Genomic DNA, 25,694 nt, shown 5'->3' on the forward strand with positions numbered 1-25,694 from the left:
GAATTATTAAGAACCCAAATAAAACACAAGCTTTCCTTTATTATTATTGTTTTCTTATTGCAACAAATACTCAGTTTCTTGCTGATGCATTATTAAGCTTTGATAGCTTGAATTTTAAATTTGGTCATCTTAAGAATGATCACAAAGGTTTTTGTTTTTCATTATCTACAGAGATTTTAACCAAAGTTACATTGTAACACACAAATGCTGTCTTGTCTTTAAGGCACAACACATCAGTATGAACATTCTGTTTGCCAAACTTAAAAAAGAGACATGATTAGATTCCCATTTCCCCTCCCACTACCCTCCCCGACAAATGAAAGAAAAATTGCATCCACTTTCAAAGTCAGTTGCTAATAAAGTCACAGTAAATTACTTTCATCAATAATTTACACAAATTACAGGTCTAGATAGGACTGTCCTTACACAGTCTGAGTGCATTCCAATTCAGATTTTCTGGGCCAGGTAGGCTAAAGTCAGATTCAAACCTCAGGGCTGAGAAGATCTCCCATTTTGAGGAATGTTGTTGAACCTTGTCAGACGGAGCCTGTGTTGGTGCTTTGCCAGGGTGAGAGCTCTTTGCTAAAGCTGTTACTTCCAGTTAGGACTCATTCGGTGTGTACCAGCAACCTCCACAGATTTTTTTTTAAAACCATTAAAGTGTTGTAAGTATAAGACCATAGAGCTTCCTTTCTGTAGCACTAAAGTTTAATTCCATTCAGCAATCTGAATTCTTCATTCTGGAATTCTCATTCCAAATATGATTTCATCCTTTAAGACAATTTATATGTGTAAAGCCAGAGGCATTGAATCACACATAAAAATTCAGTGTACTTGAAATATAAAAAAAAAAAAAAAAAACAAACAAAAAAAAAACGGATCTCCAGCTAGAGAACACAGTTACAAATACTCTAATTCCAGTGCTTGATGTAGAGCCAAGAGGTCTGAATGACTTGATATCCTCCAAAAGGGCATATTGTGCTGTGTGGTTAAGAGAGGGAGGGATGGGAGAGAGAAAGGGAAGGGATGGAGAGAGATCATAACTATTATCTCAGTGAAGCAGCGGTCCACACAAGGAAGTGTAGTTCACCCAAGTTCAAGGGAGGGAGTTTAAGGGAGGGATGATCATATTTGAAGGCTTGGTAGCATCAATGTGGTATTGTCAAAATAATAGAGAAATAGATCTGAACTGGATTTTAATCATAATAAAAGAGAGTAATGAGATTTCTTAAGTAGTTTAATATTTATTTTGGAAAGTATCATTACTAATATCATTATCTGGGAAAGCAAGCTGAGCACCAAAATGCTACGTGGCTGGAGGAAGACAAATTTTACTTACTACATCACTCCTTAAGGTCCATCTCTCAGAAAAAAATGATAAACTTCCTAAATCCAAGGCTTTTTGTCGATTTGAGAGGAAGAGGGTGAATTCCTTTCTACATTAAAAAATAATTTGAAGCTGGACTATATAAGGTAGAAAAAAATGTGGGGATGATCAAGTTTCTTACTTGTCTGGGGTAAGTAATAATTTAAGCCAGCAGAGTTGACCTGATTTATTTCCTTGGTGTGGGATTGAGGGAAAGCACTCCAGCATGCATGCTCAAGAGGGAGATATCACCCCCCTCAAGGGGACAAAAATGAGTTTTTGTGGGGAAAAAATTCTTAGATATTACAATGGTTTGTGGCTCTCCAAAGCTATACCAGTAATGGTATATGCGTGGTATTAAAATTTCATGAAGGGTTGTAATTAGGAAAAAAAATGTCTAAAAATACTTCATTGTGGACAATAATGAAAAAAAAAAGGGAAATAATGCACTATAGCTATTAAAAAAACCAAAGCTTTATTTATAAGTTTGGGCTGATCACATCTTGTAGAATATATATTTGCATGTAAAATGGAAATATATATATATTATATGTAACATGGAAAAGACACTTTAGTATAAAAATTAATAATTAAAATAATAATCACTATTGTTATATAGTTTTTTACTGCTCAATATGGTAGCCACTAGTCCAATATGGCTATTGAGCACTCAAAATGTGGTAAGTCCAGTTCAAAATACACACTGAATTTCAAAGACTTAGAATTGTTTTAAAAATGTAAATATCACATGAATAGTTTTTATACTTATTAGGTGTTTAGACAATAATATTTTGAGTATATTGGTATATTATTAGAACTAATTCTACCTGTCTCTCTTTTTAATTCTTTTAAACACAGCTTCCAAAAAATTTTAAATTACAAATACGGCTCACATCATATATTTCTATAGGGGAGTTCAGTTGTAAACTTTGAAACTTCTTCTTAGATTTACAAAACAAACTATGCTTTTGGGTCAAATTAAAGCACAAAATTCATCTAGAAGTAACTTTTTAAAATTCAGCTCAGATCTATTTGTAATAGCAAAATAGTACTTTATATTTTTGCACATGCGATTACAGCTACATCCAAAGAAGAGCATGCATTCTGGATACTAGAGAAACCAACCACCTGTGTTTCAAAATAGAATTATAAGCCTTCACCATCACCAAAACTGTACCTACATAAACAACCATTTGGAAATAGCATTCTAACCAAGGTTCTTATCCACTTGGAGTCATGCCTTTTTCTCCTGAAATTTTGGGTTTAAAGCCGAAGGTGTTAACAACTGGTATACCAAGTCTAGTTTTCACTCCACACATAAATGGGGTTGAATTTATAAGTTTTAATTTTCAAAGGCATATACTGTTTCTGGTTTGGAAAAGTGAATTTTATTAGCCCTGACCTAGATGTGTGTGAATTTCACATAGGCTAAAAGACATGTAAAATGCTTGCTATGGTGGCTGCACTGACTGCTCTTTGTTGTGTGTAATTATGGTGCCAATATGAAAAATTGAAACAACAAGGACTCAGGCCACTGACAAACTCCAGGAGATATTTCAACTGTGTGCAACCGGAAGGATTTCAAGTGGTTGTCAGCTTGGGTCACTGACAACTGCTAACTAAGACCGAGGGGCACTGTGGGAAGATGAGTCTGAAACAACTCTCTTAATGTTATGGAAAAGCATGGAATATTTCAAGTATGGCTTCCAACACATCACCAAACCTTCTAAAGTGGAAGCTCCTTCTTTTTCTCCATTTTGCTTGATTTGAATTGACCACAAACATAAATCATATCTTTTATCTTTCTTGTATCACTATAAACTTTCCTAGGAAACTGTTTATGTTGGTTTTTTTTCGGGGGGAGGGTGAGGGGGGACAGAAATCAGATAAACACTCCATCACATGCAAGTGTTTAGTGAAGGCTTTATCAGATGATTATTTGAAATCTCCTCAGGATAATAAAGACAATATTCTTTCTATGTAAAACAATATATGCTGACATGTCATTGTTCAACAATACTTATTCATCATTTTGCTTTGTTTTATAAATTATATCACTTTAATCCTGGCTAGATGATATTTTGCAATCAATCAGTGAAGGAAGCAGTAGATCTCAGTGTTGTGTTGATCAATAGTCTGGTATCTGGGGCCAATCTTGATATCATTCTCCTTTTGATGCTGGACCAACCAGTTAATGGTTTTTTAATTGCCTTGATTTTTTCAGAAATATGGGCCAGATGAAAAGGCTGATTTAAACACCTAAGGCCTATGAGATCTTCTGAATATATTCAAAGCCAGGTGCTTGGCTTCAATCAAATACCAATGACTCACCAAAACAAATAACACTCTTCTAGAAGATGTATGGGACATTGCTTCTAAGTCTCTATAACAAGTTGGCACAAAAGGATTTGAATAATATATCCCACTCCAATAGCATTTATTCACTTCTCTAGTAAGTTTTTTTCTTCATCTATTAAAGCTACCCTCAGATTTATCATCATGGGGCACAATTACTACTAGGCACTCGCAAGGGCCATATGGCATAGAGGATGGATGGGAAAAGGGTAAGAACTGAGCCACTCACATGGCTTTCTATGGAGCTCATTAAATGTCTTTAATCTTGTTGAACTTCATGTGCTCAAAAATGGTTTTTTTCCCCCATCTTTCTTATATCTGTGTGTATTACACACACACACACACACACAAACACACATAAGCACACTCACAAATAAATGTAACTAAATGTTCCTATATTTCCTATGAAGTTTCAGGCAAAAAAAAATGCTAGACTCCAAATGGTTTATTTGAATGTAAGTACTGACCTTCTCATGCTCTTACTGCTTTGCATCTATAAATTTAAATCATTTGTCAAGCTGCCATTGGGCCAAACTACAGGAATGCAAACAAAAAAGCTTGCATTAGAAGTATCACACCAACATTGTTTGAAACAGGTTACCTTTTTTGCTGCCTGTTCTTCTTCTACACCATCCCCAATTACAACATATACTACTTTTCTGCCAAACCTTTGCATTATTCGTTCAAAGCAACTTTCTTTTCCTGGAAGATAAACAAGATAAAGTTCAGAGCGAAGTTACCTGGTTAGCGGCATGCTCCTCATCTCGGCCATCTCCAATCACAACATAAGTTATGTTAGTGCCAAATCTGGACACTATACGCTCAAAACAGCTTTCCTTGCCTGAAAAACAATGCACTGCTTATTCTTCCAGCCATTGCATTCATTAACCTAAAGATTCATAAAGTGTTAAGTTACTTTCTCTTGAACATCAATCACTTAAACTTGCTTGCAAACTCTGGGTTTATGAAATCAACAAATATGGTTGAATACTCTAAGTCTTTACTTAAGACAGATTATTAAATGAATGTATTTCACACTCCAAAAAAAGTCAGTAGGGCTAAGTATCTAATTGGAAAAAAAATTGATATCTCTTTTATATCTTTCAGTCCATCACAAGACTATAGGAACAACTTTACAAGCAACTATCAGTTTTTACATTTATTTGTGTAATTCTACACTTTATCTAGTTTGTTTTAAGTAGTATAGACAAGTCAGCTAAAATTATTACTCTGAAAAATTGAAGGTTCACCTAGAACGAAAGAGGAAATACTAAGATGTGGATTTATCTTGATAAACAATTCCTTTCTTCAAGTGGCTGGGAGCTAGTCTGCTCAGATTAATTGTACTAAGGGTGCTGTTTGCTTGGGCCACAGCACTGGTGACACTAGTGTCCTCTGATCGCACTATGGGAATAATACCACAGAATTTTTACATGTTCTTTGTTTTTACAACCATTGGCATTATTCTCTGAATTTCATTCCCAGCATGTTCATTCAGTCATGGCTTCTTTTTCACTTTTTCTTACTCTGATAGTTCAGAACTCCAAAAAAATACTAGCTTAAAGGGAAAAATAAAAATGATTTTTTTCAGATTAAAGATAAGGAACAATTTGGCCAATAAGAAAGAATGTTGTCCTTACTAGAGGAAATGTTTATGCTTGTGTAAAACTACTTGATTTGTCAAAAAGCAAAATCAGGTTTGATGTATTAATCCTGTTAGCATAGATATACTTATATAAAAAATGAATGGGATTGGTACCAGGGCTCTGAATTGCAGTGCTTAGGACAATGAGGAATTTACTTTATGAAAGCTAGGCTCTCTTTAGCTATACTCCCAAAACAGCTGTAGCTGGGGGCTCTTTTTGCCTGTGCCAATATCAGAACTCTGCAAGGCCCAGGGCAGGTTATTTCTGGTAGGGGATTTTAGGATTCTGAACTCTTGTCAAGCTGCCAGAGCCTAAGTTTGTTGACCCTCAGGGCACATTGTACAACCCATCTATTTCCCCAGGCATTTCCTTGACAGACAACAGAATACATGAGTTGCTTTCTTTTAACTCTTTCAAGATGGCAGAAGTTGATGAGCTTTGTTTCTGAAAGTTTATTAGAAGTGTTAGTGCCTCTGAAAGGCACTTAAAGTTAAAGATGGCTCCACAGATAGCTATGATCTAAATAAACAAGGTTGTAGTTCTTTGATTGCTACTGAACTTCTGGAAATGTGGATTTCCAGCCATTCATATGTAATGAATGCTCCAATTATGTTTTCTGGTTCATGAAATTTTTTTTCCCCTGGAATTAAGGTTACTAGTTCAATCCATCTGATACTCCCTTATAATGCCAAAACAGTATTTTTATCTTAGATCTAGATTATTGCATATGCAAGGATGTAATACCATATACCATATTAGGTAAAATATTAAATACTATGGCTAAAGGTACTGTATATTATTTAGATAACATGTGCCATAATGAAATACAAATATAATATAAATGTATATGTATATATAAAGAGTCAGAACTATCCAGATACCGAGTTCAGAATTTCATAGGCAACAGTTTTCATAAAGTTTGCACATGCTCAAAGAGTTGCAGGGGACTTCGTTATTCAAGCTTTATTCAAATTTGCTCGATATTCTTATAGCAAAATTGATGAAAGAGGGAATCATGTGGAGACACACATTAAGACAATCCCCCAAAACACAGATATGAACATATTTCACACGGAGTTAGAAATAATTTTCTTACCTATTTTAGTTGCACTGTAAATATTCTCAATGGGAAATGCACCTCCTAAACTATAGAGTAGAACCTTCGCAAGTGCTGGGATCAGCTGGGTTGTTGTTACCAAGACATTTACGCAGTTACTCCTAAGATGAGGAGGAAACAGGCATTTTTGTTTTCTAATACTAGATAACTTCTAATAGTACAAATGTTAAATTATCCTGCAGTTTTTCAATTCCAGAATGAACAGTCCCTGATAACCTACCCTTTCAATTTTCAACAGTTGTTTATGGTACCTATCACCTGGTAGGCACAATGCCAGATACCAGAAATGCACTCCAAAATGAAGGAAGTGAAGGAAAATAAGTTTGCCCTCCCACCGGGATCATAAGCTAGACAGGAGGGAGACAAGTAAATAGACCCCTGCGAATAAGAAATGTGTTCTATAACCAAGATCTCCTCAGGTCCCTGTGGAACCTCACAGAAGGATACCTACCTCGGCCAGCGGCAATCATGGAAAGATTATTAAAGGGGGCATGGCTTACCTCTGAGTTTTACAAGTGTGCACATCAGCAGTTTTCATAAAATTTGCACATATACAAAGAGTCACAAGGGACTTTGTTATTTGAGGCAGGTAAGGTATTTTTTAGGGTGGTAAGACTCCATGTCCCAGAGTTTTTAGAGCCTGGGAAAGTAGAGGACACAGGAAGGGAGGAGGTGATGGGATGTGTAAGAGGAGTTTTTAGATTTTGTGCAAGAAACAGCCCAGAAAGTCCCAATCAAGGTACTGACAAATGTGCATCCCGAAGAAGTAAAAATAGAGAGGATTCTTACTTAGAACAGAAGGGGTTGAGTTCCTGAATCTCCTTCTAACAACCAAGGGCAAACTGCATTTAATGGGCCTTGTTTTAATCCATCTACTAAGGCCTTACCCTTTGAGGGTGAGAATCTCCCACTCTGCAATTTACATCTGTTTCTTTCACAGTAGACAGGATGGGGGTTGAGGGTGCAGTGGCGAAGGTGAGATAAAGGAAACACCAAGAGAGGGGAGACTGTTAGCCTGAGTCAGGGAAAAGAATGGACTGTGGCCCTTCCTTCTGGATTACAGGGAAATTGAGCTGTCCCACCTGGAGGGGCTCAAACCACACACCTGAAACTGGGAATCAGAAGGCACATAGCTATGCACCTTTCTCTACTAGATATTTTGTATCATGAGCCTTTAATACATATTTGTAAGGGCTGATACAATATTCTCTAGAATTCTGCAGACTGATTTTCAGAACACTGGTCTCAAGGGCAATTTAGAAGGACAAGTTGAGTGCTAAATTCTCATAGGTATGTATATGCTTAGCCCCCAGTACTCTTCATATTATGCTTTATATTCTTTAGACATATCATGCGTAAAGAAGACTACAATTTATTTAAAAACAATTATAAAACTTTTATAATGATAGCTTTTTAAAACATTTTCACTTCTAAATTATCTCCATAGACACCTGATTTTTGTAATAGGAGCACCGACTCCTAGGTACAAACGATGAGTTTATCAATTTATATGGGACAAAGAAACAGACTTCTAGAGGTAGAAGTTTAATAAGTATCATGAATACAATATTAAATTTTACTAATAAAAAAATAGAGAGCTAGAAAGTGACTTGCCTATGATCAGACAAAACTTCCCCAAATAATGGCAGACTACTAAGAATAATACACAAACACATTACTGTATTGTGACACAAGGTTCTACATCATATTTCATCAAAATAAGATGTTATTCAATGTCATATATAGATGAGTGTTACAGAATGAAAACATGGTGGAATAAAATATAGCACAGGCTTTGAAATCTAATAAATAAATTACAAGCATTGCATATATTTATATGCAATTTATAATGCATTGTAATTTTCAATTACAAACATTGCATACATTTATAAATTGCATATATAGACATTTGTAAAATGCAAACAAATATAAAGAAGAAAATGAAAAATACCAATTATTTAACCATCCAGAGATGATAACTGCTGTCCCCATTTTGTGCATTTATTTTCAGATTTTCAGTCTGCATGTAGATTGTTTTCCCATTAGGATCATACTGTATGTGTAATCTTACATCTTACTTTTTTCATTTGTTTTTATCATGAGCCTATTTATATATGTCATATTGTCCATTATTCTCCCTCTCCAACAAAACATAATGTATGCAAACTACTCTATCTTGTGGCTGCACCACCATTTTTTAAAGTTAAGCTTAGTCACTTAGATGGTTTTGATTTCTCAGTATCATAAACAATGCTACCTTACATATAAATTTTTCCTATGCATATGATTATGTCCTTTGACTACATTCCTAGAAGAGGAATTAGAGTCAGAGGGTACACACTTTGCTACAGGCTCTGATATATAATTCAGCAGTGTTTGGTGTAAGCATCTGCTTTTCTGACAGAGTATGTGAAATTTACCAATAAGGTAATAGATGTGGATAACTTGGCAACTTTCATGGTACTTAAAACTTCAATGTATAATGATTTATTTTTCCCCTTCATTTCCTTGTCATACATTTATTTAGTTAGTTAGCTGTTTATATCATATACCCGTGTGTTTAATAATAATCTATATATAATATACAATGGCTACACATAGATAATCTATATAACAATGTAATGTAATACCTTTTGGTTTCTAACTATCTAGGGGACCTCTTTAAAAATAATGAAAGCACCTTCTACATTTTACACACGATTTTAGGGGCTGTTGCCCTCACATCCCAGCTTTCTTGCCCTTTGGTCTCCATGTCTCTGTGACCGCACAGAGCTCACAAGGCAGCAAGTCCCATTTTAAAACAGCTTTAATTGTTAGACAATTCTTCCCACATGGAGCCAGAACCTCCCTTCACTGGCTTCCTAGTCATTGGGACCAACTCCCTCCTTCATAGATGCAGAGAGAAATGTAACTTATTTCCAGCCCAACATCTCAAGTAGTTGAAATTGGTAATCTTGTTCCACACACGGCTCTTCTTCAGACTAAACTCCTTGGTTCCTCCCTCTGACTGTTCCTTTTTTGTAGTTTCCACAGCCTAAACTCTTCTGGCCACTTTGCTGGACACAAGATGCTACAAATATGTCACAGCCCCTGTTGGAATGAGGTGCCCAGAACTGAGCAAAGTACTCTGTTCTGCTTCCCCAGCCTGACCCAGGAATCTACTGCCCCCTCCCCTCTCCATTTAGAGACTCTGCTATAAATGCAGTGGCTTGTCATGCCACGTGGTTAAAAGCCACCTGCGGGATTTGGGACACACTCTTTTACTTCCATGTTCTGATTAGACTCTCCTTTTACCCTGCTAAGGTGTCTCTGTATCTTGATTCAATCAGTCCAAATATTAGCTCTTCTCTGAATTTTGTGTTATGCACACATTTGCTAAGCATGATTTTATTTATTCATCCAACACAGAAATAAAACTAAGGAATAGGATAGAACAAATATTCATCCCCACCCTACTAGCTATCATGTTCCAGACTTATATTATTAATTAGCATTTATGGCACATGGTACACAACTAGTTATGTCAATTCAGTTCTATTATGTACACCAACAAGTCAGCATTTCACTGTTTGAACTAAACAACACAAAGGTTACAAGTTTTTCAGGAGCTTCCTCTTGCTTTTTTTTGATGTGTTCAAATTACGTATATTCTCTATAATGGCATAAAAGACTTAAAAACATGCACTAATTGTATAAACAGTATTGTGTTTTTTGCCATCATCTTCTGTACTTTGTCACCAACAGAGTGCTTTTTTTAAATTTGAAAGTCAAATGACATTCCCATGGGGTTTATCAGGGGTCATGAGGAGAGAACGGTAAAGAGATGGATCTCCCAGTTATTCTGAGAAGCAGCAACCCCCATCCTCCATCCCAAAACACACACACACACACACACACACACAGTGAATTTTAGGTCTCTTCAAACTCTAAAACAAATCTGGGAATTAAAACATTTTAATATATGCTATGCTATTAGAACTACATCTTCAATACAATAAATATAGAAACTGCAACAATACCGCTTACCTAGTACTAATAATTGATAAAGATTTAAGTGCATTTGTTAGCCAGGAGTCTGTCAGACCTTCAATCTCAGCCCTCAACTGCAGCCACGCATCTCTCTTGGCAGGGCCAAGAAGTCCTGCAACACAGAAAAGTAAGGCAGAGTCAAGGGATGAACATTTTTCAGGGATGCCTAGTTTGGTCTTCCTTCTATCTACTCCAGATGATTTTTATTCCCACCATATCAAAAAGAGAGAGATTGATATCAACACTGATCTTCCATTTCAGAACTGATTATCCATTGATTCATTCATTCCACAAACATTTATTGAACAACTTCTACACATCACATTCTGGGCTAAAAATTAGGGATATAACAGTGAAAGGGTGGGTCCCAGTCTCTGCCCTCACTGATCCTAGAATCTGGCACGGTGGATGCCAGTCACCTGAGGAGCTTTGACAACTACTCCAGAAGACTGACAGGATAGGTCTGGAGAAGAAGTAAGGGTCTACCAGCCTAGAGATACAAACCTCAAATACTTTGGTTGTCTGAAAATGTTTAGTTTCTTAATAATCACAACCATTACCACTTGGAAACAGTAATAATGACATTATCACATAGAGCTATAGAGTTTTCTAGAATTTGTTTCTAATACTAGTGCTAAAGCTGTCAGAAATACTTTGTTTTGTAAAAAGGAATTAAGAATTTGGTTTAAAATACTGAAGCCTATGCTACAGCTATAGACGATGGTTGAAAACTACATTGATGTTAGGATAAGAAAAGAAGTAGGCATACTAATTTTATTGAAAAAGCTGTTGCTTTCATGAGGAAACAAGATCATGTAAATCTATTAAAAATAAAGTTCCTTAGTTAACTCATATTTCAGAATATTAAGAGTTCATTTATAGGTGGATAACTTTTTTTTAGTAAATAAATAAATAAATAAATTTTTGGCTGTGTTGGGTCTTCATTGCTGTGCATGGGCTTTTCTCTAGTTGCGGCAAGCGGGGGCTACTGTTTATTGTGGTGAACAGGCTTCTCATTGCGGTGGCTTCTCTTGCTGTGGAGCATGGGGTCTAGGAGCAAGGGCTTCAGTAGTTGTGGCATGCGGGCTTCAGTAGTTGTGGCATGCGGACTTCAGTAGTTGTGACTTGCGGGCTCTAGAGTGTAGGCTCGGTAGTTGTGGCTCACGGGCTTAGTTGCTCCACGGCATGTGGGATCTTCCCAGACCAGGGCTCGAAACCGTGTCCCCTACATTGGCAGGCGGATTCTTAACCACTGCGCCACCAGGGGAGTCCTCGGTGGATAACTTTTTAACCCAAAATTTATAGTTTCTACTGAGCCTCATTTGTCCTTATTTCAATAAAGAGATGCTAACGTATCACAAAAAAATGGATTAATATCTCATTGTTTAAACTTTTTAAGCTATACGATTATTTACTAGTAATCTTGTTAATTTTAAAATAATTTTAATAATACCCTTTAAGAGGGATATAACGACACGCCTGAATGATAAAAATTAATTCAGATTTCCCAAAGGGATATTTATCTTAAAGTTAAAGTTATTACCCTCAATTGCTTTTAAATAGAATACCTATTTATTTGATTTTACAGAAGTGTCTTGTATAGAGTGTTAGAGTGAATTAGGAAACCTAAGTTGCCTGCCTAAACGCATGGGCAGGTTAGTAGCCTGCAGGAGCCTATTTCTCATTTGGAAATAAAGATCTTCCATATCTAAGCGCCGTTTTGGTTCTAACATTATTACTGTCTATGGTTCTACATGTTTTGGTTCTCTTGTAGTTACTGAACATCCATTGAGCATCTATTACGTGCTTCAAGCTAGCTAGGCACTGGGATACAAGGCCAATAGACACACAGCCAACCTTAAGATGTGTATGGTGTAGTATATATTTTATAGATGAAAACTTTATTTACTATATTGTATTCTATGACATATATGTAAATATACACATGTATAGCATGCACAAATATATATTTAGCTGTCTTATTTCAATTTTAGATTCTGGTTTATACTCAACCATCCCTCTTTTTTTTTTTTAAAAAAAGAAACAAACAAAAAGCCCTGAGAGAAGAATGTTAAGTGTCCTCATAACTAATCATACGATCTTGTTGTTCTAAAATTGATCCTAATAATAAAGACCATCAAGGTTTATTATACCAAGAAGCACATCCAAGATCTAAGTTTTGATGTTACAGGTTTTGATATCACCTGTAATATATGAATGAGTACAAAATGGTTTAGATACTACCTACAGAGTACTTGAACTTATAAAAACCATGATATAGTTAACACTATACATGGCAAAGATATACTGTCAGATAATATGCAGTTTTTGACAGGATAAATTTAACTTGTTGAAGTCTTCAAAATGACATAAAGCACAGTTTGCATTTATTTTTGATAGCATTCCAGAAAGGTAATGATTGCTAACAACTCTGCTTCACTGACTAGGGCTCTTGTCTTTAGACAGATCTTTCCACAGTCTGTATCAGTTCCTTTGTCTGGTTTTCACTGAGAGCGTCCCAGCTGAGGAAGGGCAAAATAAATGTCCTGCTATTAATCTTTTTAAAATTTAATTTTATTTATTTTTTTATACAGCAGGTTCTTATTAGTTATCCATTTTATACACATCAGTGCATACATGTCAATCCCAATCTCCCAATTCATCCCACCACCACCCCCCCCCCGCTTTCCCCCCTTGGTGGCCATACGTTTGTTCTCTACATCTGTGTCTCTATTTCTGCCCTGCAATTAATCTTGACCAAACATCTGGGCACAAAGAATTCCCAATTCCTTTGACAGTGTTGCACGTTTTATTTTGCAGTTAGATTCCCCCCCCCCACTAACTCTAAGAAACTAAAAGTTCTGGCTCACTGTCGTCCAGCATGAGCTCTTGGTAATTTATCTTACAGAAGGATAGTCCCTAATATGAACCTTGAAACTACAGTTGAAATTGTACCTCTATCTGCAGTACCGTTATTAAATTGTAAAAGCCACACATACCTCCCACATTGTTCTTGTAGGTGTTGTATAATTCTTTTACTCTTCTGTAACGAAAAGCCAACTTCCTCATCCAGTCAACCCCTCCTCTTACACCTGTTGGCAAACAAAGGTTTGCACTACTTGCAGCTGCATGGAAGCCATCAGTTGCAAAACTGTAGGTACTGCAACACCCAAAATACATTAAAAAGAAATAATTACATGTGCAAAACTTCACAGCTGAATTTCTGTAGGAAAGAGCATACTGAAAGGCATGGCTTACCTTAAGTCTTGCCCATTATCATCAGAGGAAACATCATCTATATGAACTTGATCACACTCCTGTTAAAAACATTGGAAGAGTTGTTTTTCAAACGATGCTTGTCACCCTGTTTGAAGCTTTTTCCATCTTTCCACCTGATCAGCTCATGGCCAGAAGAGGGCAACATTTGCCCACCCATCCCACCCTCTCACACTGGGAAATGGCACCATTTCTACTCTGTAAGATCTAACTCCAGAAGAGGGCCTGAAAACATATGGCATGTGAGTTTCTTTAGAGCAAATACAAAAATAATTTTAATCTTAAAATTATTGATAAGAAATTTTCTTGAATCTTTACAATAATCACTGGTGATCACTTTCAGCCATTTCTGTTAAGCATACTTAAGTATGAAAACAAAGCTAATCTGAAGATACTCAAAACTTGTTTGGGCTAAACACCTCAGTGGTTACTATTATTTATTATTTTTGGAGCAGCAACAGAGGGGCTTGATGATTATGGTGTTCTGTTAAATTTCTATGACTTCCTTTTTGCTGGGCCAGTGATACCATGAAAAGAATCATGCTGATGTTGTTTTAAAAGTCCTGATCTTTCAACCAGCAAAAAGCTAATAACTGTAGAAGCCGACACTTTTTGTGGTTGTTTTAAATCTTTAAACTGAAAAGAATACTGAAAGTAAAAGGGAGTAGTGAAGATTTACCAACTCAAATGTGCTACAAATTCAAAGGAAAATAAACTTTAGGTACATACGCCCATATAATTGACCTAAGTTATAGTGTACTCAGAACAAATGGTAACTTTTCTGGAAAAGAATTCATTTCTTCTTTGCTGTTCTAAGAGTCGTTTTCTATCTTCAAATAATCTGCATAGTTCCAGTGAAATAGTACATGATCTGAAGGTGGAATTTTGGTAGGGCATTCAATAACTAGTTTACTAACCTCAGAGTAAGTATGGTTTAGCCTTTTGGGCCTCATTTTTTCCCCTCAGATAATTACAGTTCATCATTCAAAATCAATTCTGAAAAATCATTAAATTTGAAAATAAGATGCCATACTAAGGGCTTTTCAGCTACTATTTATAATCATTATAGGACTTGGAAGTATCTGATGGGGAAATATATAATATCTTATCTCTAGCTTTCCACACTGAGTATATTAGATCTTGTTGCAGTCTGAGGATAAATTAGTTGGCTCAGGTTTCTTTTAAAATATAAAACTTAGTGAGTAGCTCAATCAATACAATTTTAGTACATAACTTGAAAATCCAGGTAAACTAATTTTAAAGGTTCATATTATGTACATAAATTATAGGTTTAGTAATTTTTGAATAAATATATTCATAAGTAAGGAAGGGCCTCAAAAAGTTAATCTTACTGGAAGCTCCCTGAGGGGGCTGTTTGGGTCACCCAGATATGCTATACCCACACTTAAGGCACTCTCTGGCACGAAGTAATCACTCAACACTTCTTTGTTTGAATGAATGGCAGAAGTCTAGACAAATACAGTTCATGACAGAATTACCACAATCATTTAAATTTTCTAACATATAGTTAGGTGATAAAAATAATAATATTCTAGATGGTAAGGGCTGTAAGAAGATATTTATATTAAGAGTGGAGGGGAAGGCAGGAGAACAGAGTACGGGCTGAGGCTACAGGAGAGGCATTTACAGAGGTTCTTCCCCATTTTGACTGAGTGTTTGTTGAAAGGAGCACAGCCCAAACTTTAACCAAAGAAGGCATTATGCTTCCAGAAAATTCTCAGGGAAAAGTATTGAAAGCAACTATAGTAGCTCTTGGATTGGGCTCTAAAGGAAAGGGTGAAGAGATTTAACTAGTTAGTATGAAAGCTGAAAATAAAAGTTCTTCCAGAATACTGAGGCAGCAAAGTAGTTCTCGATGACAAGGATTATTTCTTGAGTTGGTGACGTTCTTGTTAAGTATGAAGACCAAATTAAACCACTATTGAAATAGAATCATGTGAAGCTTCTGATTCCACTGAGGTTCTGAAATCTTTTATCATGTAAACAATTTCCATAATTTTATAATAAAGTAATGATATTAAAAAAGGGGGGGATCTTATGAATTACACTGGTACTTAGAAGTAATTTCTATATTTAATATCCTCCCATATAATTTTTATAGAAATTCCTCTGACATTTCAAGTATTAACTCATATGATTAATTTGTACATTTTGCCCCCAAATTTATTTTTTACTCCTGAGGACATCAGTATATCAAACTTATTGGACCGTGAGCTCCATATTTGAAGTTATGTTTGAGGTTTTTCCAAATGGAACTTCTCTTTAAATTTATGCCTAGTTAACTATGCTTGTTGACTCTGGACCATTGCCCGAGGATTACAGTCCAGTGAAAGAAACCTGAACTTCAATCACTTACATTTTTAGAAAAATCTAAATAATTGTTCTTCAATTAGTGTTCACTCAGAGGAACTTTATAAGAAACATTTTGACAAAACACAAAATAGTAAAAACAGTGTCATGCTTTGGCTTTAACAAACTTCAGTGAAAGAACTCAAACATTTGGAATAATTCTGGCACTAATCTTAAATTCTTTAATTTTGTCTTATAAGGTGACCACAAAGTTGTCACTGATCTGTATCAGTTATAATCCATAGCAGTCTTCTCTCACTTTTGTTAGCCCAAACTCCCTGGTGCCTTCTCTTCTGGAAGTTATTTTAACTGAAATAACATTTTATTTAAACAGTGAGTATTCACTTCTTAGGGACAGTGGTGTGAGCATTTGCCTTCTCTGCAGTTGGACAGGATGTAGTGAAGTATCTATTAAGAGGGTTTAAATTTGTATCTTTTAAGGAATTATGTGAGAGCAGCTGCTACTACATATGTTGCAGTAGCTATTGAAGGATTTGAGTCTCAAATTAGATTTTTAGGTTAAGAAAAGGAACCCTGAGAGATTAAATACACAAGGGGAAATCACATAATAGGCTAATGATGAAGTTATTCTCTTGAGGAATTCTCTTTGTCAGTAGAAGCAGACATAGCTTAATACCAGTTATGAAGCTCATGACAATTTTTGCTTATAAGAGGTTTACTGAAATAAAAAACTGGGAGAAAGTAAAGTTTCAAAATCAGATACAGAGGATAGTGGGTATGTATGTAACTTTACTGAATGATCTTGAAAGCTATTGTTTAGATTTTATTAGTTTTAGTGTTTGTTTATCTCACCTAAGTTAGAATAAACCTCTGAGTTTCCTTGGGCACCTGGATGTGCATGCACGTGGGTGTGTGCACATCTGAGAACTCAATCAATTTCTATGCAGAGACTAAATCATTTCATTGATTTAGTACATTATTGTTGGATACTAAGTTTTAGTGTTTGAGTAAAATGGAATTTTTATCACATTCTAAAGCACAACTAAAAAGCTACCATCATAGACTAGAAAGTCAATATCAATATTTTCTCAGTTACTATTTCTACCTGAGATCCTGTTGGATATTTTAAAGATATGTTTTATATAGTATCAAATCCAAAATAAAAATTCTTAAAGCACCATAGCTGACCACATGTTTCTGATATGCCAATATTCACATCAAACTTGTTAAAGGTATATTCAAATTCACCATCATCAATATAAAGTTATATTCAAATTCATCATATGTTCTCACTTTAGTGTTCTGTTAGAAGTTGGATGGTAAATTTATTCCATCTGGCTTCCAGTGTGCCACTAAAAACCTAGAGTCATTTATTTCATTTATTTCTAGTAAAAATAATAAATGAAATGAAATAAAACTGTAAAACTTGGATAAAACCATATCAAACTTCTTTTTTGTGTGTTTTACAGGCTTGAGAGGAGTAATAATCTTAGAATTCTTTTTAGAATGAGACTCGTCCATTTTACCCAACAGAAATATCAACCTAAAAAGTTATCACCATATATGTATAAAAAAATCAAGTTCCCAAAAGATTCAAGTGTGTTTCCTATTATTGTGTATATATAAAATCATTCTATACAGTAGACAGTAATAAGTAGCAAGATTAATTTAAATCAGGTTTTAGAGAGGTGATTATTACTTCTTATTATCTAAAACCGGAAGACTTGCCCAAGAATACTGATCTTTCATAGTGTCTCTTAAAGAAAAAAAATAAAACCTCTTTAAACAGAATTTAAATTTTATTATCCAGTAAAAACAGTGACTCACTGCAGAGAGAACAAGAAAGAAAATGCTATTACACAGGCTTCCAACACATATGTTTATGGGATATACTGAACAGCACATCTTTTACGCATGCCTCAGATGTAACTAAAACTGGGTTTAAGACCTTGTCAATTAAAAAAAAAATTATTCAAAGCACTAACTTGGCTTACTTTCCTTGCACACGTCTGTTAATTTCAGCATGGTATGGGGACAGGGTATGTGTTCTGGAGCCAGACAAACTCCAGAGTTTCAAATCCCAGTTCTATCACTTAGCAGGTAGCCTTAGACATGATTTTTATGCTGGTGAACCCTACAGTTTCTTCTCTACAAAAATAATGTGATAAACATATTTATTCCAAAAGTTTGTTAATTAATTAATGGAAAGCCCAATATAAAATGTCAAACACAAGGTGCAGATTCTTCAGTAATAATAATCCCCATCTTCACTCATAATGTGATTATAGATAAATGCTTTAATTTCATTGTGAAATCATGGGATAAAAATCAATTTGAATGAGTCATTTAAAAAAAGAAAGAGAAATCTATTTCAGCATAGTTGTTCTTGACAGAGAAGAACTTCTGTCCAGTGCCCAAGTTACTCAGTTATTTCAAATTTTATCATCTGAATGCCTAATAACTCAGATCATTAGCACTCATATTATATACCTTATTACAGTACTTATTTAGCTATCCTGAGGCTATTTTTTCTTGGGTTCTTTTAGTTTGTTGTTTTTGCTTTTACTTTCTCTTCATTTGAGGTTGGAAATGGAAAGATGAATTAAGAAAAAAAGAGAAAATAAGTGCAATCAAACCAGTCAGAAGTGCTATGTAAATAGCTCTTGCATGGTTTTATCCAGAAGGGGAAGAAATAGGGAATGATAATGCCTAGAATTAAGTTTCGGATTATCTATATTTACAAAACAGAAGTAGATTCACGGATGTAGAGAACAAACTTATGGTTACCAGAGGATAAGGGTGGGGAGGGATAAATTGGGAGATTGGGACTGACATATACACACTACTATGTATAAAATAGATAACTAATAAGAACCTGCTGTATAGCACAGGGAACTCTACTCAATACTCTATAATGACCTATATGGGAAAAGAACCTAAAAAATAGTGGATATATGTATAAGTATAACTGATCACTTTGGTGTACACCTGAAACTAACACAACATTGTAAATCAACTCTACTCCAATAAAATTTTTTTTTTAAATTAACGATCCACGCTAGAACCAGGAACAGTATCTGTTACTAACTATTGTGCAGTGATTAACCTAAATTGCATCCTGGTTAGTAACCTGGAAAAGTTAATGCTGATCACAAAGATGGAATGAATTGTGGCTGAGACACCAAAAGGACCAGGAGTAGTGGACAGGGGTGTATGGTATGAGACATCAAAGCAGACCTCCTTTTTGAAGACACTTTTTGTTCTAAATATGCACCAGTAAATATGTATCATTCATTAACACAATTTCGCTTTTGTTTATATTTGCATATACAATGTCTCCCCTTGACAGGAACTTTACTGTTCTCTTCAGCTAAATTTCTATCTTTCTGGTTTTTTTTGAGGTTATCTGCATATATAGAAACCATATAAGAGTTTTAATAGTTTGATACAACTATTCTTAGCTCTGTAAATTCTTACCTCTAAATCATTAAAAAATAAATGTGTATCAGCAAGATTAAAAATCATCTCCTCCATTCGGAGTCCAAGGGTTACAGCCATGGGGGGATCCTGAAAAGGAAATGCACATATAATAAAGTAAATTTTCAGTAACCACAGTTATTATTAAAATTATCTTAAGTGCATATGCCTGTAGGGGGTAAGGAGGTGGAGACTGTTTGTTTTTTTTTTTTTTTTTTTGCGGTACACGGGCCTCTCACTGTTGTGGCCTCTCCCGCTGCGGAGCACAGGCTCCGGATGCGCAGGCTCAGCGGCCATGGCTCACGGGCCCAGCCGCCCCGCGGCATGCGGGATCTTCCCGGACCGGGGCACGAACTCGTGTCCCCTGCATCGGCAGGCGGACTCTCAATCACTGCATCACCAGGGATGCCCTGTTTGGGTTTTTAATCTAAGATGCAAAAGATTTCCCACTTATCAGAAAAGGTGCCTTTCTAAAGGGTTATCTATAACATATTAAATATACTGCTACATCTGTGAATTTACAGAACTTTATATGAACAGAAGAATGACTTAGATACATTTTCACATAAAGCTATACGTTCATGAGAGGAGGAGGAAGGAAGCAAGCTAGTTCACAGGACTCAGTTTACATATACTCCATGGAAAGTCCTTTGGAGAAAGGTGCTTGGATGGGACACTGAAGAATGGAGCAGATCTGTTAAAAAGAGAAAAGGATGTCCTTTTAAGAATGATAACAAATAAGTAGAAAAGAGAGAAAAGTAGGTCTATTGGATGTTTGTATGAGGAGAGCAGATGATATTGTCTGGAGGTGGGATAAGAAGAGCTGGCAGAGCAGCTCTAACTTCATTATTAATTTATTTTGATCAACAGGCAATATTTATCTGAATATGTGTAGAGTCTGATATAACCTGCATTTGACTAGGGATGAAGAGGGAAGGGTGGAGTAAGGCTAAAGAAATATTAATTGAGTAAATATAATATAGAAATGTATAAAAATAAAATATATACATCTAGAAGTCTAATGAAAGTAAGGGGATTTAGTAAAAAGTCAAAGTGACTTAATTTTTCTTTATAGAAACTAAGAGATTACACAGCAGCAAGGAGTTGAGAATGAAGACCAGAGTTGGTATTTTACCACAGTTAATTACAGTTGAAAGCCTGGAATAGAGAGGCGTAAGACTTTATTTTAAAAAGTAAGCCCTTTATTTTAGGGCTAGGGAAATAAGTCATGCACAAACCTTGTGTTTAAAAAGATCAGAGTTGGAATGATCTCTAAAGGAGAACAGCTCTGGATGTGACTCTGGAGATGAGAAAAGAGAAAACCTGGAAGGGACAAATCCTCAGAATTTGAGACCAGAATGGGTGTTGTCAGGGAGAAGAAAATGGTTTCAAATAAGGCTGACAGATCTAGATGGATACTATTGGTTTTGGCTGAGAAGTTATTTTGGAAGACCTTAGAGGGTGATTTGGGTTGAGTGGCTGGGCCAGGAGCCAGACTGTAGGGATGTGAGGAGAGAGAACCAAACTTGTGTTTTCAATGTTCTAATAAATGGCATTTCAAGAAATGTATTTAAACTTGGGGAAATGTAATGCTAACGTTACTTCAATTTATGATAAGAATATGCAACCCAGGTCAGGTCAAGCAGTATTCATATACACCCCAGAACTTCCTCGACTTAGCAAGAAGAAGACCCTCTTTATGTCACACCTATACTGCAACAACCAATGTTTTCCCTCTGTACTTCCATAATACTTTGAGGGGGGAAATCCTAGAGTGTAACCATATTTGAAGTGAATGTCAGCCTCATATTCTGTAGTGTTGAAAACCTACAGAATAGGAACTGAGTGCTGAGAAGGAGAGAGAGGAGAAGGTCACAGAGATGTTGAGCAAAGCTAAGACTTGATGTGGGAGAAGATGAGAGGACAATCATAATATGTTGGGTGTCAACATAATTTTCCAACAGTTTATTTACATCTCTTTCTTGGAGATTTCTGTGGATTTCATAGCTAGACATTCTCTCTTCTCAAAAACAGAGACTCATCATTCACATATTTGATGGCATCTTGGTGTTACGTCCTCTGGCCAGTATGACTCTATGCTAGATTCATCTGTCTTCCAGTGACAGGATCATTTGGAGCAATGTACCCAAAGATCAAATAAATTCCATTTTATCCAACAAGTATTCATTCAAGAATGAGAACAAAAATACGAAGTGCCCCATTTTGTGTCTCAAGGAGTTTCAAAACTCAGAGGGATCTCTTGCTCTGTTTCCTTCAAATATAAAACTCTTTTTTCTTATTTCTTTTTGTTGTTGTTTATGTTTTTGTTGCTGTTGCTGAAAGAAAATCTCTGGAGGTAAAAAAATTTAAAAATATACATGTGTCTCCTTTCTGTAAAAAAACTGTGTTTCTAGACTCCCTCTCTCTTTTGTTATGGTGGTGGGGGGGTTGAATAGGCTGAGGACACAGAAAACTTGTAAATATTCCATCTAGTCATGGAACCATGAACAAAAAGCCTACAGAAATATCAGGAAAAATCAAATGTAATTATAGCATGAAAACATATAATTCCATTAGTGATGCTCTATGCTTTTGAGGAATGTTCACTGATGCAAGACAATAAAACTGAGCTCCACAGGACTATGTTATGTTTCTGATGATTACTGCCCTAAAGATATATATTTCAGATGGGGGTTCAGAAATGTCTTCTATAAAAGATTTTCCTTCTTGAGACTAGATTGGTTAAAGTCTTATCGTATGATTTGCCAATTTTTCTTTTTAAAGTTTTAGATAAAATTCTTCAATTTCTTATGTTCATGCCTCACATTCTTTGCATTTACAGATCAGATTTATGAGGATGGGAGAAAACGTACTGTTTCTTTTTTATTGTTACTTTCATCGATGCCATGCTTCTGTAGCACGTAACTCTCTATGATACCTAAGCAGTGATAGGAAAATCCATGAAGAATGCATTTTGTGCATCTGATAGGCATGCAAACAAATATAATTTTTAAAAAATCAACAAGAATTCTCTAACAAAGAAGCATAGCATATGACATGATGAAAACTGTTTTTGAGCACCCCACTGGAATGCAACCCCATGGCAAAGGAAGGGGCAGTTATTTGTTTCTCGAGCTCTGGCAATTCCACATCACACAGGCTCCTAGAGCCAGGACTTAGTAAGCATTTTGGCAAAACTTCATTGGTTCACCGGGAAGGTTTCAGTTTGGGGTTTGCGTGAGTGTGAACTGGCTGTATTTTGCTAAGGCCTGTTGAAAGGGAGGTGTTTTGTCACCTATGCCGAAGGCTTGACACAGAAGGGCTAGGAATAGCCATGCCACAAGCCAAGGAAAGCCGTGCTTGTAAGAGGTGCTGATCTTGTTTCTAAGAGAACATCAGGTGAGGGCTTATTTTCAAATATCTGGTTTTACTTTTCTTTTCTTTTTCCAGTTTACTAAGTCACTGGGATAGCTAATTCTAAGTAAGCAGATTCCAGCACCCCATTTTCCAGCTAAAGAACCCCCAGATGTAAGAATCCAAGAGAGATGGGCAGGAAGTTGGTGGATGTCGCTGTCATGTTGGACACCCTCTCCCTTGCAGAGCACTGGGCAGGAGCTGCCAGAGCCTGCAATCCCACAGCTTTATCAGGCATTTGAGAATTAAACATACTTCTGGATTGAAGCCAACTTTTATACAGAGATGTTTGCTCGTTTTCATTAGACATTTGTAGAATTATGGTCACCTTATGAATCAAGGGTTACTGCCTTTCCTCAGTTTAACTGTAGTGAGTGTTGAGTTTAGGGTCTGCAATGAAGTGACAGTGAAAACTTGGATAGAGGGGAAAAGTGGGATAATAAAGTGAGTAACAGGGTTTTGTGGTAGCTCTGATACATATTATACATGCATAACAATTCCAATCGGTTCAAAGTGTCTACAGCAGAGTTTCATATGGGGCAAACTGAACCTCTGCCAATTTAAATTTACTCTGTGTAGCGTTCTATGAAAATACTGAAACTACTCCCAAGACATTTGTTGGAGAGAGAGAGACAGACAAGAGACACAGAGACAGAAACAGAGACAGAGGGGAGATGAAGAAAATGAGTAGCTCTTGGCCCTTAACTGTGTGCTTTTCAGCCGGATGTGATCAGTGTATAACCAAGTCAGGATCAAGGACAGCACTTCTCTATATCAAAATACTAACGCCTATTAGCCATGTAAGCACAGAGCATAAATTGGAGCCAGACAGTCTGTCTATGGGCCTCTGCCCTGCACTGGGCCATCAGCTGGAATTCCTCCTCTAGGGACACACTGTAAAAATATTTCAGTAGAGGCAACAACTATGTATTTTTAAAGAAATGGGGGATTTTTTTTTTAAGAACTCAAGCTCTTGGAACAGTTACTCCCTTGGGACCTGAATCATATTTGTGGACATGTGCACACAGAGGCAGAAGATGTGCAAATTCATTACAGGAAAAGAAAGACAAACTAGCTCCACGAACCAAGGTGGAAATAGCTAGTGGGTTTGTTAGAATACCTAAACTCTTTTAATCAGCGACAAGAAATGTCATGACATTCAGTCATGAATCAGAAGGGAAATTTTACAGTTGAGTTGTTTTTCTATAATGGACAGGCAGTGGGCTTAAGCGTTCTCAGCAGGAATTGGAGAAGGATTTTAGGAACTTTTATGTATTTATTGAGTGTCTACTATGTGTCAGACATGATCAAATTCTGGGCAGAGAGCAGAAAATTAAATAAGCAAACTCCCTGCCCTTATGGGGTTTATATTATTACTAGATGAGCCCTCTGATGAATACATGGACAAAAAACAAGGAAATCTGTAGTATTCTAGGTGGTGAAAAAAATCAGTTAGCAGACACAGAAGGCTATGGGGATGGTTGGTGATGGCTTATTTAAAGAAAGTGAAGGGAAGCATTTCTTAGGAGGTGATAGTGGAGGATAAGAGACCTGAGAAGAGGGAGGGGACTAGCCATGCACAGACGTGGCGATAGGGAACATACACAGAGGCGACAGTGAGGCTAATGTGTACGGGAGAGTGTGAGGCACAGTGACCCAAGTGAGAGACGTGAAATGGACCAAGGATTTTAAGAAAGAGGGAGTGATTAACTGGGTCAAATACAAGTGAGAGAGACCCCAGGAAGATAAACCATGAATTTGACAAGATAAACCATGAATTTGGCAAGATCATTTCTCAGACTTGAAGAGAGTTGTAAGACTGGCAAGAGAGGGAAGGGCAGAGAAAGAGGGCAGTGACTGGAAAATGTCTCAAGAGGCTTTTCTGGTGATGGGACTATGATGATATGTAAAAGAGTGATGGGAATAATCCAAAAAAGTGGGACACTGGGGATTCAGGAATGAAAGAGGTCTTTTTGGGCGGTGATTCACTGGGTAAGTGAGAGGGCCTGGACCCAGGGCATGAATGGGGGTGCAGAGAGCAGGCAGAGAATACGGTTATGGTGCAAAGATAAAGTGATCCTTCCAGTTTGCTTTTTTTTTTTTTCTTAAAGTGATGGAGGAGGACTTTTGTGCAGAATTGAGAGGGGACTTTGAAGGGCTGAGGGGAGAGAAGGTTTGAAATAATCAGCTGGAAGAGTTAGCCCAGGAGTGCTGGGACCCACTTGAGATTTGTGGCCACGTTCAGCTCTTGAGGTACAGGTAGAGTGTTGGGCAGGGTTTTTTTGATTTGTTTTGTTTTTTTTCAAGGTGAGCCTGATGGAGAAAAAGAGGCATAAAGATGATGAGGCTTTATGCAAAAGCGGGGTGATAGCATCATCCAGGGCTGGGATGATGACGTCTGAGGCAGAGGCTCCTGAACTTGACCACATATGAGAAGCACCTGGGGAGCTTTGAAAAATCCTGCTGCCCAGGCCACACCCTGTATCAGTTAAATCAGATATTCTCTGAGGTGGGACACATGCATCAGTAATTTCTAAGCTCTCCAGTGATTCTAATGTACACAAGACTGAGAATCAGTGATTAAGATCTTTCTACTCAAAGTGTGGCTCACAGACCAACAGCACTGAGTTAGGAGCTTGTTAGAAAGGCAGATCACAGACCCTACCCCGGCGATCTACTGAAG

General features: G+C 36.5%; 1 protein-coding gene across 3 annotated transcripts in view; it reads right to left on the reverse strand.

Annotated features, from left to right (window-relative positions):
- Positions 1-340: 340 nt before the first annotated feature.
- Positions 341-25,694, reverse strand: part of EYA4 (EYA transcriptional coactivator and phosphatase 4) — a 257,178-nt gene continuing 231,824 nt past the window's right edge. For all 3 annotated transcript variants that reach the window (XM_082633829.1, XM_082633828.1, XM_082633830.1), the window contains 7 exons: positions 19,598-19,687; positions 13,772-13,830; positions 13,513-13,673; positions 10,511-10,625; positions 6,464-6,585; positions 4,323-4,423; positions 341-981 (listed from right to left, as the gene is read on the reverse strand). In XM_082633829.1, the coding sequence (XP_082489955.1) occupies positions 901-981; positions 4,323-4,423; positions 6,464-6,585; positions 10,511-10,625; positions 13,513-13,673; positions 13,772-13,830; positions 19,598-19,687 (729 nt within the window). In that variant the 3' untranslated portion in view covers positions 341-900. The remainder of the gene's footprint in view (positions 982-4,322; positions 4,424-6,463; positions 6,586-10,510; positions 10,626-13,512; positions 13,674-13,771; positions 13,831-19,597; positions 19,688-25,694) is intronic.

Source organism: Mesoplodon mirus, assembly GCF_964341445.2.
Source record: "Mesoplodon mirus genome assembly, chromosome: 10".
In the NCBI taxonomy this organism is placed as follows: domain Eukaryota; kingdom Metazoa; phylum Chordata; class Mammalia; order Artiodactyla; family Ziphiidae; genus Mesoplodon; species Mesoplodon mirus.